The 17,451-nt window shown below is 46.5% G+C and overlaps 1 protein-coding gene across 1 annotated transcript in view; it reads left to right on the top strand.

The window, feature by feature from the left end:
- Positions 1–17,451, top strand: part of LOC8030150 (disintegrin and metalloproteinase domain-containing protein 10) — a 194,690-nt gene that overhangs the window by 88,160 nt on the left and 89,079 nt on the right. The window contains exons 6-8 of the mRNA XM_042292594.1: positions 12,140–12,320; positions 14,674–14,830; positions 16,461–16,559. Coding sequence (XP_042148528.1) covers positions 12,140–12,320; positions 14,674–14,830; positions 16,461–16,559 — 437 coding nt within the window. The remainder of the gene's footprint in view (positions 1–12,139; positions 12,321–14,673; positions 14,831–16,460; positions 16,560–17,451) is intronic.

Genomic DNA, 17,451 nt, shown 5'->3' with positions numbered 1-17,451 from the left:
GTTAGCCATGCCTTACTTCTGTATGAGGCACAATGACAAGTTATTATGTACTAAGCCTTATAAGACGTAGTAAAAACTTGTCAAAGAAAAAATCGGTTGTTTCTAGGCCTTTTCTGGACACAATATCTTTCCTCAAGATCAGCGCGACCTATAAATTGATTAACTAGTCAATATAAAAGAAAACGTAAATCGAAATTATTTTAATTGACGCCAAGCCCTACTCCACTATAGTGACAGTAAGTGGTCATTTAGTTAATATATATATATATATATATATATATATATATATATATATATATATATATATATATATATATATATATATATATATATATATATATATATATATATATATATGTGTGTGTGTGTGTGTGTGTGTGTGTAAACAATCATTGTGTACAAATTCATAGCGCATAAATGTACTTTTGTAAACCAGCAACACTGTCCATTCGTTGTTTATTTTTCAGTTACTACAAGACGTTAAACTGCCGTTCGGCAAAGACATCCAGAGGACATGGGAGCCAAGATTGAGGCATTTACAGCTTCTACACAGGTGTTCCTCAAAGGAAAAGAACGTCACTCTGAACCTCGAAGAGCTGCTTGAAGGTATACTTTAGTTGGTGTTTTTGTAATCTAGCACAAGTTTCAGACTGCGACGACGCAGAGGTTTACCTTCGTCCACCATAAATATGCTGGGTTAACTTACTACATCATTACGAACTGATGACCGCTTATCGGGGCCATTCGTTTAAGACAGGGTTAACTTATACTCAGAAACAACTTCTGTGGCGTTTCTGAAGTGAAGAGTGCGTGTGCATAGCCTTGATTGCTTAAGATGCGCGGGCGTTTTTAACTTCGACTACACATTGCCAAAAAAGTTGCCCAAGTCACCCCCGAGTATAGTGCATTGTCACAGATGGTAATGCAAACTTGTCAGGGTTATATCTTCAATATACGAGCTAGTAATATAAAACATATCCTTGCTTTATTTTCTAAAAATAATATAGAGAAAATATAAACGACTAAAGTCAATGACAGGTTAAGAAAAATCTAAAAGAAGAAAGCCGATGGACGCTTGAAATGGAGAGAAGGTTTCTCCTCTCCCCTACAAGCTTCTGTCCGCTTCCTCCTCTCCAGCTCGTAGATTTTTTCTTAACCTGTTACTGACTGTAGGGCAAGAAGGATTAAATATGGGTAGAACCAACGTTTCTAGAAACATGCTTAAAATTCCTGTGCATCTACTTCCCGCAGAACACTCGAGAAGCCAATCACACCAATCCACGAAGAGAGCTCGGCGAATAAAAAGGCCAAAGCATGTTTAGACATATGAATGAAGCGAGAGATGTCTCTGAGAATGGCGGTTCACGTACTGACTTCATGCTCAGTGTCACGTTACAGACTTCATTTTTAAGTCAAACATATTTTCAGCTTCTCCATTGGCCGAGTTTTCTTCGTAGATTGCATTGATCGGCCCCTCGAGTGGACGCACAGGCATTTTTAAAAGCAGAGAAAATTCGGTGGCACGTTGGGCATTGTTTTACGTGTGTACTGCACATATATTGTAATTCATTGACTTCCGATCTTCTTCCTTTACTACTTCTTGGATGGAAAGGGAACGCTTGATGCTGCGTACCATTTTTCGCTTTTACACATTGTTGTAGCGAAGGGGGCTTCGAAGGGGACGCTTCGTCATCCGCTGGTCGCGCTCTCTAGATCGCACTGATTGACCCACTAAATGTTTTGAAGGAAATCATATCTGCGGGTATGTTTTAGAGCGTAAGGCTAAACGAGAAATAAAATGCTTAGTGAAACCTATACAATTATAATTGATCTGAAAGCGCGGCGAATGAGCAACTCGCAGCATAATAATACAGAGGAAAATACATGTGTTCATATTCTTGCTTTCTTGTTGTAGGAAGTCCGGACACTGATGCCACTCATCCATCTCCAGGAAAATGAATTTGACAACTTTTTGGACGGTGTCCTGACAGTGAGCGACATCAGAACGACAGTAGAAGCTGTGTGCACATTGCTGGCAGTGATACCCGTCTCGTCTTGAAACTGTTTCGAATTTTGTTAGCTTTTTTACTGCGAACAGAAGAATGAATTTTTGCTACTCCAATAAAGTATATGATTGGACATGATGTTTACTGTTCTGTCTGTCACCTAGTTAATTACGTACAGGAATGAAGTGTGTTGACTCTGGCCAGACTGATGTTTGTCAACCTGTCGAAAAGGCCCAGTGCTAGCGATTAATGAACAATCTAAAGACACTTTGGTTGGTAGAAAAAAATGCACCTTGTAAAGCAAGAAATACGAAATACGATTTACTAAAAACTAACTAGGAATGTAAAAAAAACTCATTTGTCATAAGAGAGGGTTAGAAGTACAAAATATGGTTTACTAAAATAACGCCAACATAATCTAAAGAACTCGGGATTTATTAAAAGAACCAAGGAGGGTTCCAAATAAAACATGAAATAGGGTTCATAAAGAAAAACCAAAGAAGGAACTGTAAAGAACCTCGAAATAAGGTTCATTAAGAGCACGAAAAAGGGTTCTGGAAAGAACCCAAATGGGGTTCATTAAGAAGAACCAATAAAGGATACGAAAAGAACCCTGAAATAGGGTTTATTTAGAGCACCAGAAACGGTTCTGGAAAGAACCTGAAATAGGGTTCATTAAGAGCACCAGAAACGGTTCTAGAAAGAACCCGAAATGGGGTTCATCAAGAGCACCAAAAAGGGTTCGGGAAAGAACCCGAAATAGGGTTGATTAGGAAGAACCAAAAAAGGATCCTAGAAGAACCCCTAAATAGGGTTCGTTAAATAGAACCCAGAAGCGTTCTGAAAAGAACCCAAAATAGGGTTCATTAAGAAGAACCAATAAACGATCCGAAAAGAACCCCGAAATAGGGTTCATTAGAAAGAACCCTTTTTGTGGGTTCTTTTCTGCACCTTTAAGGGTGCCGCCCATTGGACAAGCGAAAGAACCCTAAAAGGTGCTAGTTGGCACGCTTTTTTCTTAGAGTGTAGCTGCGGTCGCGGCAATATGAATCGGGATTTAGGCCAGAAGCGTAAATTGAAGAGCTCACACGAGAACGAACGCTTCGATTCGACCGCACAGGGCAGCGCCCTGTTGGGGATCGCGACTGCTGCGCCGCGACTTGGTTGCGGAACGAAGCTTGGAAGTTTCGGTACTCTGGGAAATTTCTGTGACCCTACTTCAATCCAGTCCAAGGTCAGCACATGTACCAAAGAACTAATGCTAATGCATTAAAATAATAACACGCAGATTATGCAGTGGGAATATAATTAAAAAACAGGCCGCATCTCCACGTTGTGAATGATATGTTGATTGGGGCGAAGCTCTGGTGGTGCTGATGATACTGATTTTATTGTTCATAGGGAGTGCTGATGGTGCTGATTTTTTTTTTATTGCTTATAGGTAGTGCTGAGTTCTGGTTTACGTTTCGGCTTCATTATTACTGCTTTATGGTCGGTGAAATGCAGAGCCAGTGGTTCTTCTATATGCAGGGGTCTCCAAACCCCGGCCCGCGGGCCAGATCCGGCCCGCGGAGGCCTTCTGACCGGCCGGCGGCTGGCCATAGTGCTTATATCGTGGTCCGGCCCGCGGCCTGCTGCTAGCGGGCCCGCTGCTACCAGTGCGGGCAGAAGCGCGCGTAAGGACGCGAGAGCGCGACGAGCACCGAACGTATACCGGAAAGAGAAAACACCCGCCCGACGCCGAAGCAAAAAAGGCATTTTCTATGCACAATTCACCTGGAAGCCGACAGTGCGGTGGAAGTTGTGTGTTCGCCGAACCAATCAACCGCATGTCCGCCGGACCAATCAACCGCATCTCAAGGATGAAGGACGTAAAATCCAAATACAGAGCTAACTTGTCTGATGAACACTTGAAGTCCCTCCTAATTATTGGCTCATCAAGCTTGCAGCCGCAGTTCAGCGAAATAATGAAGTCGAAGAATCAGCTACACCGCTCACATTGGTCCTGCACTTCATGTCCGGGTAAATGTGTAAAGATTCTGATGCATTCCTGCTCAAATACTGCTTAGTGTTTTGTGGCATACAGCCCCATGTTGTCATCATCAGGTTCGCCATGCTTAGTCTCCTGCTTCATATCTGTAACTACGTTCAAATTCCTTTGCGTTCTCGTGTATATTGTGATATGAGTAATGTGTGATAATTATTGCATACTGTCATAACAGTTTTACCGTTCTAATTAGTTTTTTTTTTATCTGTGCGAATATTTCATGTTCCTATGCGCTTTGATTTACGCCTGTAGAATTTTCTGGGTCACACTTATCGTATGTCACAATTACCTACATGCTGAATTTCGAAATAAAGCATATGTATTAATCCACCTTTGATTACTTCTCGTTTTTACTCTAACTTAAGCTCCTCTATCTAAATGCTCATCTGGGCTTATTAATATTGTAACGGGTGGTGACCAAAAAAACAGGAAATAAAACAGAAAAAATAAACGTTTAATGTGGCGAACTTGTGCCAAAAAATAAAGGGGTACAAAAGATAACAGAGCGTCGCGGGCGTCGAAGTCGGCGTATCAGCAGACTTGAACGCTGGGGCGAAACTGACTCCGCTCGCCCTGCGGAATCCCTTATGTACCCTCGTGGCTTTCTGGATCGTTCGGCGTAGAAGGATCGGCGCGTGGAACATTCTAACCTCGAATCAGCAAGACGGTTCTTGAATTCATGAGAACATCACATTACAGTGTCAACAAAAATGCGCCTCCGCGGCCAGGAATCGAACCCTGGCTTTCAGCGTGGAAAGCAAGCGCCATAACCGTTAGGCCACGCGCGCGCTGCCTACTTGGCCAGCTGCGCGCGCACCATTACTCCCCCCTTTAAAAAGTGCATCGACCCGATGCAACCCAACACAAAACAAATAAAAATAACGGTAAACCAAAGAGTCATTTGGAACACATAAGGTCCACAGTCCTATCAAGCGTAGTACGGCTTCAGTCGCACGACATGGACGACTTCCGGTCGTGGAGGGCGGCGTGACGAAGTCCGTGTTCCTTCGGGCATCACCTCGTAGTTCAGATCCCCGAGTCGACGAAGCACTTTGTAGGGTCCGAAGTAACGTTTCAGGAGTTCCTCGCTGAGATCGTGGCGGCGAATCGGTGTCCACACCCACACCCTGTCTCCGGGCTGGAAGTGGACGCCCCGACGACGAAGGTTGTAGCGGCCAGAGTCGACGCGTTGTTGAGCTTTAATACGGAGTCTGGCGAGCTGACGGACTTCTGCCCTTTGGGCAACCACCTGGGCGTCGTCGCTTGCGTCGACAGTCGGTTCGTGGGGTAACATAGCGTCCAGCATTGTCGTTACCTTGCGGCCATGCACCAGTTGAAAGTGTGTCACTCCGGTGGTCTCTTGTACGGCCGTGATGTAGGCAAATGTGACGTACGGCAACACCTCGTCCCATGTCTTGTGCTCCACGTCGACGTACATGGAGATCATGTCGGCGAGGGTTTTGTTGAGCCTCTCCGTCAGCCCGTTGGTCTGCGGGTGGTACGCCGTGGTGCGACGATGGCTGGTGCGGCTGAGACTAAGGACTTCTTGCGTCAGCTGGGCCATGAATGATGATCCACGATCTGAGATCAGGACTTCGGGAGCGCCGTGCCGGAGGACGATGGACTCGATGAAAAACTTGGCGACTTCAACAGCCGTTCCTGATGGAAGGGCTTTTGTCTCGGCGTACCGCGTGAGATAATCGGTAGCGACGATTATCCATCGGTTTCCTTGCGTCGACGGTGGGAAAGGTCCCAGTAAATCCATACCGATTTGCTGGAATGGGGCAGACGGCGGCGCAGTAGGCTGAAGAAGTCCTGCCGGTCTCGTCGGTGGCTTCTTCCGTCGTTGACACTCGTGGCAAGATCGGGTGTAGTGGTGTACTGTCTTCGCAAGCTTGGGCCAGTAGTACTTTCCGCGTATCCTTGCAAGAGTCCTGCTGTAACCAAGGCGTCCCGCAGTCGGGTCATCGTGGCAGGCTTGAAATATTTCTTCTCGAAGACTGGAAGGGATCACCAACAGCCACGCCGTGTTGTTGTCGCTGAAGTTCTCCTTATACAGCACGCCTTGTCGGATGGAGAAGATTGGCAGTGTTCGTACGAAACTGCGGGGAACGGCGCTTTTTTGTCCTTCTAGGTGCTCGATGAGTACTCGCAGCTCAGGGTCGTCTCGTTGGAGTGCTGCCATGTCGCTGACATCCAAAGCGCCGAGGAAATACTCATCGTCGTCCTCTTTGGTGCAGGCAGGACCGGCCTCGACTGGGGCCCTTGACAGGCAGTCGGCGTCATTATGCTTCCGTCCGGACTTGTACACCACGGTCATGTCGAACTCCTGCAGTCGTAGGCTCCACCGAGCGAGGCGTCCGGAGGGGTCCTTCAGATTCACCAGCCAGCAGAGCGAGTGGTGGTCTGTGACCACGCGAAAAGAACTTCCATACAAATATGGGCTAAACTTAGTTATTGCCCATACGACAGCGAGGCACTCCTTTTCAGTCGTTGAATAGTTCCTCTCCGCGTTAGACAGCGTCCGACTTGCGTATGCGATAACTCGCTCTGCATCGTCCTGCACTTGGACTAGTACCGCACCCAGTCCGGTGTTACTGGCGTCGGTGTGGATCTCGGTTTAAGCAAATTGGTCGAAATGGCCAAGAATCGGGGGCGTCTGGAGTCTTTGTTTGAGCTCGTCGAATGACCTCTGGTGTTCTTCTGTCCACTCGAACTTTACGGCGTCCTTCGTGAGGTGTGTCAGCGGTGCGGATAGCTTGGCGAAGTCTCGAACAAAGCGCCTGTAGTAGGCACAGAGTCCGAGAAATCTTCTCACGGCTTTCTTGTCAGACGGCGGCGTAAATGCAGTTACGGCGCGGGTCTTCTCGGGGTCAGGTAGAACACCCTTGTTGTTCACGACGTGGCCAAGGAACTTTAGTTCCCCATAGGCGAACCGACACTTTGTTGGCTTGAGTGACAGGCCGGCGGTCTTGATGGCTTGAAGCAAGGCTCGAAGTCGTCTGAGGTGTTCGTCGAAATCTCGATAGAATACCACGACATCGTCCAGGTAGACGACGCAGCTCTGCCATTTCAGACCTGCCAGCACGGTGTCCATGACGCGCTGGAAGGTGGCTGGTGCTGTACAAAGTCCGAACGGCATCACTTTGAATTCGTACAGTCCGTCGGAAGTGACGAAGGCAGTTTTCTCACGGTCACGTTCGTCGACTTCAATCTGCCAGCAACCACTCGTCAGGTCCATCGACGAAAAATATCGGGAGTGGCGCAGTCGGTCTAACGTATCGTCGATGCGGGGGAGCGGATAGACGTCCTTCTTCGTCACCGCGTTCAGTCGACGATAGTCCACGCAGAACCGCAGGGTTCCGTCCTTCTTCTTTACAGGGACGACTGGGGACGCCCGTGGGCTTCTTGAGGGTTGAATGTCGTCGTCGAGCATCTCCTGGACTTGATCTTGAATCACTTTCCTTTCCTTTAAGGAGACTCGATACGGCAACTGGTGGACAGGAAGTGCGTCTTCTTCGGTAACAATACGATGTTTCGCCATTGGTGTTTGGCGAATCTTCGATGTCGTGGCGAAACAGTCATTGTATTCGGCAAGGAGATCAACCAGTGTCCGGCGCTTCGTAGCTGGGAGCTCGGGGTTGATGTCGAGCGGCGGCGGCGTCGTGCTGTTCTGCTGTGGCGACGAGGTTTCCTCCGAGATTGCGGTGACCACGGCTGGCGCCTGAAGCTCCTCGACGTGGCCCACGGTGGTGCCCTTCGTTAGGTGCTGCGGCTCCTCTCGGAAGTTTGTCACAAGAACAGTTGTACGTCTTTCTTGGAGAACCGTTACGCCTCTTGCGACACCAATTCCTTTTTCGAGGAGCAGTTGGACGCTGCCTTCCAGAAGAGCTTCACCATGCATGGCTGCGTCGGTTATAACGGTGACGAAAACACTCGACCGCGGCGGTAGGTTCACATGGTCGGCGATAACTCGGATCGCGGTTGACGCCGTGTTGGTCTCCACCGGTGGTAAAACAGGTTTTCGCAGCGTCAACTGGTTTGCCCCGAGGTCAATGACGGCGCCATACTCGCAGAGAAAGTCCATTCCGAGGATAACGTCCCTCGAACAGTCTTGCAGAACGACGAACTTCCCAGGATACGTTTCACCGTGGATCTCGACGCGAGCAGTACATCTCCCGACTGGCGTGATGAGATGTCCTCCTCCGGTTCGTATTTGGGGTCCATCCCACGTTGTCATGACTTTTCGCAGGCGGCGAGAGAGCCTCCCACTTAAGACTGAGTAGTCTGCTCCGGTGTCCACAAGGGCCGATGCGTCGTGGCCGTCGATTATAACGTTTAGGTTGTTGGACACCGATGCAGGGACGTCGTTGTGATCCGTAGCGTCGAGAGAGTGGGAGCGCTCCGTCGTTCTTGGAGGCTCTTTACTACGGTCGTCTTCGGCAAGGCCACCTCCAGGCGTTGCCGCACTTAGTTCTCCAGGTGACGCAGGGGAAACACGCTTTCTCGGCGGGGTCGTGACACTGGGGACGCTGAACGTCGTGGCGATGGGGAGCGGGCTTCACGGCGGAGAGACGATACTGGGGAGGGCGAGCGTCGGAGGTACTCCTCGATGTCTTGAGGGCGATCACCGTACCTGGGGCGTGGGTCGTTCGGGTGGAACCCACGCAGGCCCATTGGCCGGTAGGGACAACGGCGGTAGATATGGTCTGCCTCCCCACAGTGGTAGCAGATGGGTCGTCGATCCGCTGTCCTCCACACATCGGTTTTCCTTGGCGCCGGCTGTTCTCGGCGGTCGTACTGACGTACTTCGTCGTGACGTCGGGGGTACGCCTGCATTGGTGGGTCTCGTCGTGGCGCCACCGGGTATTGTTGAGCAGTTGGCGGCGGTCGTCGGGCCACTGCGGCGCAGGTCAGTGTCGGCTCATCGGCTGCGGCCACGCTGGCAGGAGTCTCCGGTTGAATTGCCTGCTGAACTTCCTCGCGTACCACTTCGGCTATCGACAGCGAAGCCGGCTGGTTGGCAGCAGGCAGCAGCTTCCTGAGTTCTTCCCGGACGACGTCCCGGATGATGTCGCGGATGTCCGGGATGCTGCAGCTGGACGGCGAGAGGGCAGCGAAGCCGGGAAGTCTCTGGTAGTGTGAGGCCCGTGCGTGAAGGGCACGTTCGATGTTGGTGGCCTCAGTAATGAAACCTTGGACAGTCGGGCTCCGCACGAGGCGCCCGAAGATGTTTTCTTTCACGCCGGGCATTAGGACCCGCAACTTTTTCTCTTCGGGAGCGTTTGGGTCGGCGCGGTTCATGAGGCGGAGAACGTCTTCGAAGAAGTTTCTGAGGCTCTCGTTTGGTCCTTGGTGTCTTGCTTGGAGGAGTTCTTCGGCACGCTGTCGTGGCTGCTGGTTGGCAAAGGTGCGTCGCAGCTCGGCCTGGAAGTCTTCCCACGTCGAAATCGACGCTTCGTGGTTCTCGAACCAGGTGTGCGCCGTGCCTTCCAGAGCGAAATAGACGTTCTGAAGGCACTGCTCTGGTGTTCACTGGTTATGGCGGGCCACTCGTTCGTAATGCTGTAGCCAATCCTCCACATCCTCATGGGCCTCACCATGGAACGGCGTCGGGTTGCGTGGGGCGACGGGCATGAAGACGACGGATGGAGCGGTCGAGGTCTGCGGCGACTGGTTGTTCATCGTCGTCCTGTTTGACTGCACGGTCCTGGGTGGCAAAGGTCCAAATTCCGGGTGTAGGCCTTGAATGCGGCGACTTAATCGAGTCTTGGTAGTGTCTTCGTCGGGTCTTCGGGGGCTTGCTCTCGGACTTGCACTGCGGGCCCTGGGAGGTGTACGCTGCAGGGACATGCGTTACCCAGCACCTCCACCAAAATGTCACGGGTGGTGACCAAAAAAAACAGGAAATAAAAAGGAAGAAATAAACGCTTAATGTGGCGAACTTGTGCCAAAAAATAATAGGGTACAAAAGATAATAACAGAGCGTCGCGGGCGTCGAAGTCGGCGTAGCAGCAGAGTCGAACGCTGGGGCGAAACTGACTCTGCTCGCCCTGCGGAATTCCTTATGTACCCTCGTGGCTTTCTGGATCGTTCGGCGTAGAAGGATCGGCGCGTGAAACATTCTAACCTCGAATCAGCAAGACGGTTCTCGAATTCACGAGAACATCACATTACAGTGTCAACAAAAATGCGCCGCCGCGGCCAGGAATCGAACACTGGCTTTCAGCGTGGAAAGCAAGCGCGATAACCGTCAGGCCACGCGCGCGCTGCCTACTTGACCAGCTGTGCGCGCGGCAATATAGTTTTTGCTGATTTATAATATTTATTTGTTTTCCGGCCCTCGAGACTGCGACATGTCCCCAATCCGGCCCCTTGGCCAAAAAGTTTGGAGACCCCTGTTCTAACGGATCAGCTTGGATCCGCAAGAAGCCGTAGGAACGCATCTCCACCGCTTAAGTCAACGGTCCATGTAAGAAAGAGAATGTGTGGTATGGATCGTGGTTATATACGCAGTTAAGCATTTGACCGCAGCGCCCTCTCGTCTATAGACGTTGAGCCAATGCATGCAAGGTTTAACGCGATTATATACGCATTTGGCCACAGCGCCCTCTCCTGTATAGACGTTGGGCGGATATATGCAACGTTGGTGTGTGGAGTAGTGGTTAAGACGTCTGCCTCGTAAGCAAGCGGTCCTTAGTTCGAACCCCCGTGCATTTTTATTTATTTATTTTTTTGTTAAAATGAGCCGATCACGGAGGCAGCGCAATCGATGTGTGCACGGACGCCGGACGGACAAGGCTGGACCCTAAGGAGCTTCGCCCCTAAAAGATTTGGCTCGTTCGCGCGTGGCGTTCGGCGTCTGTGATAGTTCAAAATCCGGTTTTCTATGCTGATAGAGCGTAAAAAAGGGATGGAGGGAAGGGAAGTGGAGGAAGACGACAAGGGGATTAAAGTGAGACATGCTCAACATGCTTCATAGTACTTCTGATCCCCGAGCACAATAATTTCATAAGCGGCTTTACGCCAGTGTGTGCGACTGACATAACTAAATTTCGCCGGAAACGGTGACGGCAAGTCGTTATAAAGTGCTACTGGTGACGATTTTCACCCTCATTATTTTGTCACTCAGTTTTATTAGCATATGAAGACTAATTATAAATAAATATTCAAGTGCTGTTACACGTTTGACAGAATTACAAAAAGAAGAATAATTACCAAAACTATTCGCTGATTAGTTTCCGCTGCAGAGCTTCATCGAAAGCTGTCACGCAGTGCAAACTGAAGAATGCAAGAAAAAATATACTATACACAGCATGTGCTTAGAATTAGAGTTTTAGAAACCATGTCCCATAAAATGTAATGCAAAACTTTAATGTAATTTCTGCGTTTAACGTAGCAGGAAAAACGATTCCCGCAAACGCGAACGGTAATGGTGTGTAACATGCATAAAGAAGTTACACCGCGCATTCTGTGCATAGAGATAAAACGCCTTGTTTTTTCTCGTAATTTTTAGTCTACGCATGTAGATTTTCTAATTCGGAGAGATGATCCCTTGTCCTATACCACTTCATCAGATTCCATAAACCAAGCCACCAGGTGGCGTAAAAAATGCATATAACGCTTTGCGACGTGTTTTATTTCTACAGATGCCAACACTGAGGGGATAAACGACGCCACTTTGTTTCGTTTTTGATACTAAACAGAAATTTCGGTTTCAGTATCAGTGCCTTTCTCTGATATTGAGGTTCATATCACATAACATATTTTATTTATTTATAAACACTGAAGACTCATGATAGACTCCAAGCAGGAGTGAGCACCACAAATATAAACATAATATATAACACAGAAGAGATATCAGTACCAGCTGCATGCCGTAACAACAGAGTATACTCGAAAAAAAAATCAACAATATAAACGCTAGAAAACAATCGCATGAGCGCAACTTTCAAATTTGAAATAAATTCTTCGACATAGGCACTATTATGTGGCACTATTGTGAGATCAGTTATATGTCGTATATAAGCGATCTCACGGTTTAAATTTGCTTGAAATAAAATGATTAACTCACAGCCCCTTACAGCACGACGAAACCCTGGAGTGCACCCCCGGCGATCCGGAAGGGAACTACATCATGTTCGATCAGGCCACGAGCGCCAGGCTTCCTAACAACCGCAAGTTCTCCAAGTGCAGCATTGCCAGCATAGCGCAGGTTCTTCACGTGGTGAACGAGTCCCTGCACGACAAAGAGAACTGCTTTCTCGGTGCGTGGATAGAAAGTTCCGAACGGAGCGTCGTCGTTTCTGGTCTGCGCCCGGTTCTTAATAAACAGATTTTGGGCGATGCGGTGACGTAATTACGTGAAAAGGTCCTAAATACCTATGAGGGTAGTATTGTTTTGTCTTGCCGTAGCACAGGCTTTTATGACCCTCTCTTTTATCACGATTAATTCGTAGGTTGCTAGGCTACTTATTTGTGTTCCTTGACTCTGAGTACGTTAGAAGGCTTTGTACAATAGAAAGTTGTAAGAGCCGAGAACGTGATTTCTTTCGTTTCGGAAGCGGAAGCGCACTCGTGGAAAGAGCTTTCTTCGTGTTTCCAGCGAAAGTTTAGTGATCGATGATTTCTAAGAAAATTGGTTCAACACATCAGTAGACACGCCCGAACTGGTACACCAAATTATAGGTTGAAACAAAAAGCGTTTTTTTAGTGTAGTTATTGAATTTTAATATTTGGTCCTGATTGCTGTCCAAAACTCCAGAGCTCTGCTTGCAACACTGAAAACGTGACGATGTTGCAAGTTAGTATATCTTGTTACCCATGGTTTGCAAGAAGTTTGATGATGTGAAATGAATGTTCTAAAGGCCCATTTCAGCAAAAAAGAAAATACGTGACAGGTTTATTTGGTTGCCTTCTCGACTTGAAAGGTTTACAACCTGCGGCTTCACGACCCTTCAAAGATCGCGAACATTTGATTATTGGTTTTGGCATTCAATATTTTGTTGCTGTTTTACTCTATGGCTGCTTTGAAATTCAAGATACGAAGTAGCATGCCGCGAAGAGTAAAGCACGGGTATATCTCGAACGAGAAGTTTGCTTACGTATCTCGAAAAAGAACTGGAACACAACCACCATTTAAGGGGTCTTCTGTTCATTCTAATGCAAGTGTGTTCTACACTTTTGTCTGTTCGTGTCGTCCTTAAAGGGGAACTGACATTTAAAAGGTTGAATTTTTTGGTTGTCTAAAACAATCACAAACGTAATGATTGAAAAAAAAAAAACGCGAAAAAAAAAAAAAAACATCTACAGGCGCGGGCGCTTTTTCATCTTTGGCGTTAATTTCTCTCTCTTCTGCACTATGCGCTTTTCTTTTTATTTGTGACGTAATCGAATATAAAATTTAGAAGCTTTGAACGCGACATTTTATAATATTGAATAACGAAATTCATAAAACATGTCTCTTAACGCAATTGCGAACGCACTACGGCCCTTCTTTCTTTAAATACCGAAAATCGGAGTTCGCAGTGATGTCGCTTCCTAGTTTTTTATCCTCCCTCGGTAAACATGGTGTCGTGGTGGCGTTCGGCACATGTAGCACTGAGGATGACCGGTGAGTTGGGTAAACGGATGAAGCTCTCTTTTTTAGGTGCCCGACGACCTCTCAGAATTCGAGAACAAAATCGTCAAACGGTTAAAACAACTGGGCTTGGTCTCTGTACCATAGTTTCGGTTGTGACTCCGCCGGAGCAGTCTTTCACGTAGAACCGCCGCGACGTGGCACCCCACTTCGCCCACAAAAGTACACTGCACGTTCTCTTCGACCCAACACCGTTTCAAAGAATTTGAGATCGCTGAATGTGCACTAAACGGACTTCAAACTTGAAAATGAAGCGCCGTCTGCCCTCAGCGATAGTCAGCACGCACGGAAAAGAGCGGTTGACCGCTGGACGCGGTCAAACACGACACGGCGGGTCTGGAAGGATCTAAGGAGTGAGATGAACGATTGGCAGGACGACTCAATTTTTGACGTCACTACACTGACACGGATCGCGCGGGAACTTGATATTAGGCGTTTGAAAATTGTTTTCTTCTTACTGCACAAATACTGAGTTCCCAAGTTTCGCATTATCGGGGTAATGTCCAGCATCGTTTTCAATCGTTTCAAATATCAAAAAAGAAAAAAAAACGAAAAAAAAAAAACGATTTAGATTTTTCAGTGTTTCTTTAAGGGAAACTGCAGTCTTGGGAAAAGTCAACACGTTTGTTTCAATTCTTTGAATAATTTTTATATACCCTTTAAGCTAAGTGCATTCAAGAGGGAAGACGGCTATACAATATTAATAACATTTTTAAACAAAACAATATCTGTGATGTTAGCGATCGAGGCGAGAACCTTCAAAAGCTCACTTGCACCCTCGTTTTTTTGTGTTTTTTTGTAGATTTTGTAGATTTTGTAGATTTTAGGTTCATTGGCTCGATTGTAATTCCTTTCCGGTTCGGTTAACGAGAACAAATCAACCGGGATGGTTCAAGACTTCTGTGGTTTCTATCGATAGACAGCTGGGATTGTATCACCTCTATCTGCGTTTTACTCGTGTCTGCACGTTTCCCTCACAGAAAACAAGGGCCCTTTCTGCGGTAACAATATTCGTGAGGACACCGAGGAGTGTGATTGCGGATACGGGGAGGTTGACTGCCGAGAACGGTGCTGCTATCCGAGGAAAAACCAGGCCAACGCTCAGGGCTGCACGCTCAAGCCTTCCACGCAGTGCAGGTGCTTTTCTTTGTTCTATCACTGGACTATGCATTATCTGGTGCATCATTCATGTTTCGTGTAGCAAATGCCCACTTCTCGGCCTGCTCTCTTAATATACGCCTCTAATATAACTAAAAAATTTTGTTAGAAAAAATCCAACCAGCGGAAAGCGACATCTTGATCGCGCTTATATTTGAGATGTGTTATTTCATTTAAAATGTATGCTCTCGGGGTTATGCGAGATTCTTAATATAATAAAAATTAGTCTGCGAGCTTTCCTATCATGGTATGTTTCGGTGTTGTGACCATAACCGCGTTTATTTAAGCCCAAGCAGGTGATGACATATCACGCCTAAATAGCACTAGTGTATTTACTACATTCAACAAAGAAATATATATTTTTAATTTTAAAACAAACACTTGTGGGTAGAATTAGTTAAATATCGGGGAGTACCACCCATCAACAGTGTTGGAAACAAAAATATAGATGTAAATTAATACGAGCAGGAATCGCCAGAAGAGAATGTTTATGGCTATGACCGGGCACGTCTATTTACTTCCATCGTAAACCATAGACACGGAAAAATAAAAAAAACGGACAAAACAACAACAAGTCTCAAACACAGCTTCTAGTTTATTTGATTTATTTATTTTCACGTCTATTTAAAGGCATGTGCCCTTAAATAAATGTGATTAACCGTAATTTTTAATACGCACCGATAGGCAGACGAAGAGCGTTCGCCTAATGGCTTTCCAGGTACCCAAGTGACTGGTAAAATCCGTTTCAGGCATGCTCTCGTATTTATAATCACAAAGAAAATAAATTAAGCATGATTTGAACTCCGTGGGGTACGACAAATGATTTGCACAATCGTAATGCCCCGGCGGTGTATGCGTGAAAAAACGAACTGAACGTGGGACGAACATCCGCCCTTGCAAAAATCATTCCACAAAAAAAAAAAAACAAAAAAAAAACATTTAAACTAGACAAAAAACGTGAGTGGGTTTTAATGACACAAAAGTTGAAAATACGCTTTTCAGAAAACCAGAATTTTGATTCTCGTCAATAAAAAGATTAGTTGTCTTTTTTTTTTTTAATATCGCAGATTTATTTTGTTGTGTTCAGGTTTTTGTTCGAATTTTGGTTATACAATCAGGAAAAGACAAGAAGACAGCAGCCTGAAAACAAAGGTGGGTTCGGAAGAGCTGTTGGCGCAATTTCCAAAGATAGATTTTTTTCTTGGCGTAAAGCTGAGGCATTGCATGTAACCATTCATTTGGAATAGCAATTTCCGAGCCAACAAAGAGATATATCGAAGCGCTCTGGCCAATAAGAAGTGACCGATACTAAGCTTCTCAATGTTCAATATTGTCGGACGTCCGAGCTCATGTATGGACAGCAAGTAGTTGCGTGGCCAGGATTTCCTTCGCACAAATATTCGAGGTTATTTCAATTAACTAACAGATTCAAAGCTAATTTTAATACACGATGACCGCGCTTTAAAAGCGTGCACTGCACTATGAGCACATAAAATAGAGTGCATCGCTTACGAACTGTTTTCCAATAGAAGTTCGATACTGCACGGGAAGTATTGTACACATGAACTTTATTTCCCCTTTGCCGCTTTTTTTTGTTTTTTGTTTTTAGTCCTTCCTCGGGGAGCTGTTGCGGCGACGATTGTCGGTTCATCAATAGGAGACATGTCTGCGCACTGGAGAACGACTGCAATTCGGCTGTCAACTGCAAATATCCTTCAAGAGGTCCATACTCGGTGTTTGATTCATTTGGTTGCCAGTATGAATATCACGCTAAGAACATCTCTTCTGGGGGAAGTAGAAGATTTCTGATGTATCGACAAAACTAAGTGGTCAATTTAGAAAGCTACGATGGGACCGTTGCTCGCTTTTTTGCAAGTGCAACGAGCACTGCCCGCGCCCACCGGTAAAAAAAACAACAAAACATTAAGATGTGAAACTAGGTTCAAAGCACGAATTATATCGTTAAAACAAGATGTGAGCCAAATGTTATGTGATCTTGGTGAAAAAGCTTGTTCTCTTTCTCTCTCTCTCACTCTCTCTCTCTCTCTCTATATATATATATATATATACCATATCTTCCTGGCTATAGTCCGCGGACTATACATGTTTAAAAGCTGGCATTTGAGGCTGCGCGGACTATCTACGCGTGGGGACTATGCAGTAATTCTGTTTTTCAAGATCGTTCATTGGGACGAGACGTGACGGATTGTGTGAATGAAAGAGTATGTTAATGATGGTTTAAGTATATACAAGCATCTTTGCGAGCTATCAAAGCAGACATTCGTGAAGGTGAGCCGTATATGAGAAGATTATTGTGTCGCTAAGCACCAGGTGCGGATTATGTGCGGCGCGCAGACTATGCACCGGCTGCGGATTATCTAATCTAAAACTTTTTATCGGCCTAAATTGATTTTTGCGGAATATAAGCCGGGTGCGGACTATAGCCCGAAAAATACGGTATGTACAGAGGGTGTTTTTTGTTAGCGTTATAGAATTGTTAGAAAAAAAAAAGCAATAAAAGCTACGCTTACGCGGATTCCCAGGTGAGTGATACGTGGACCTAGAACAGGAAGCTAAGCGTTACGATCAGTGGGATAATT

This window comes from Ixodes scapularis, unplaced genomic scaffold (assembly GCF_016920785.2).
Source record: "Ixodes scapularis isolate PalLabHiFi unplaced genomic scaffold, ASM1692078v2 PGA_scaffold0__279_contigs__length_252992795, whole genome shotgun sequence".
Classification (NCBI taxonomy): domain Eukaryota; kingdom Metazoa; phylum Arthropoda; class Arachnida; order Ixodida; family Ixodidae; genus Ixodes; species Ixodes scapularis.
Note: the sequence above shows the minus strand (reverse complement) of the source record. Positions and strands in the feature narration are given on the sequence as shown.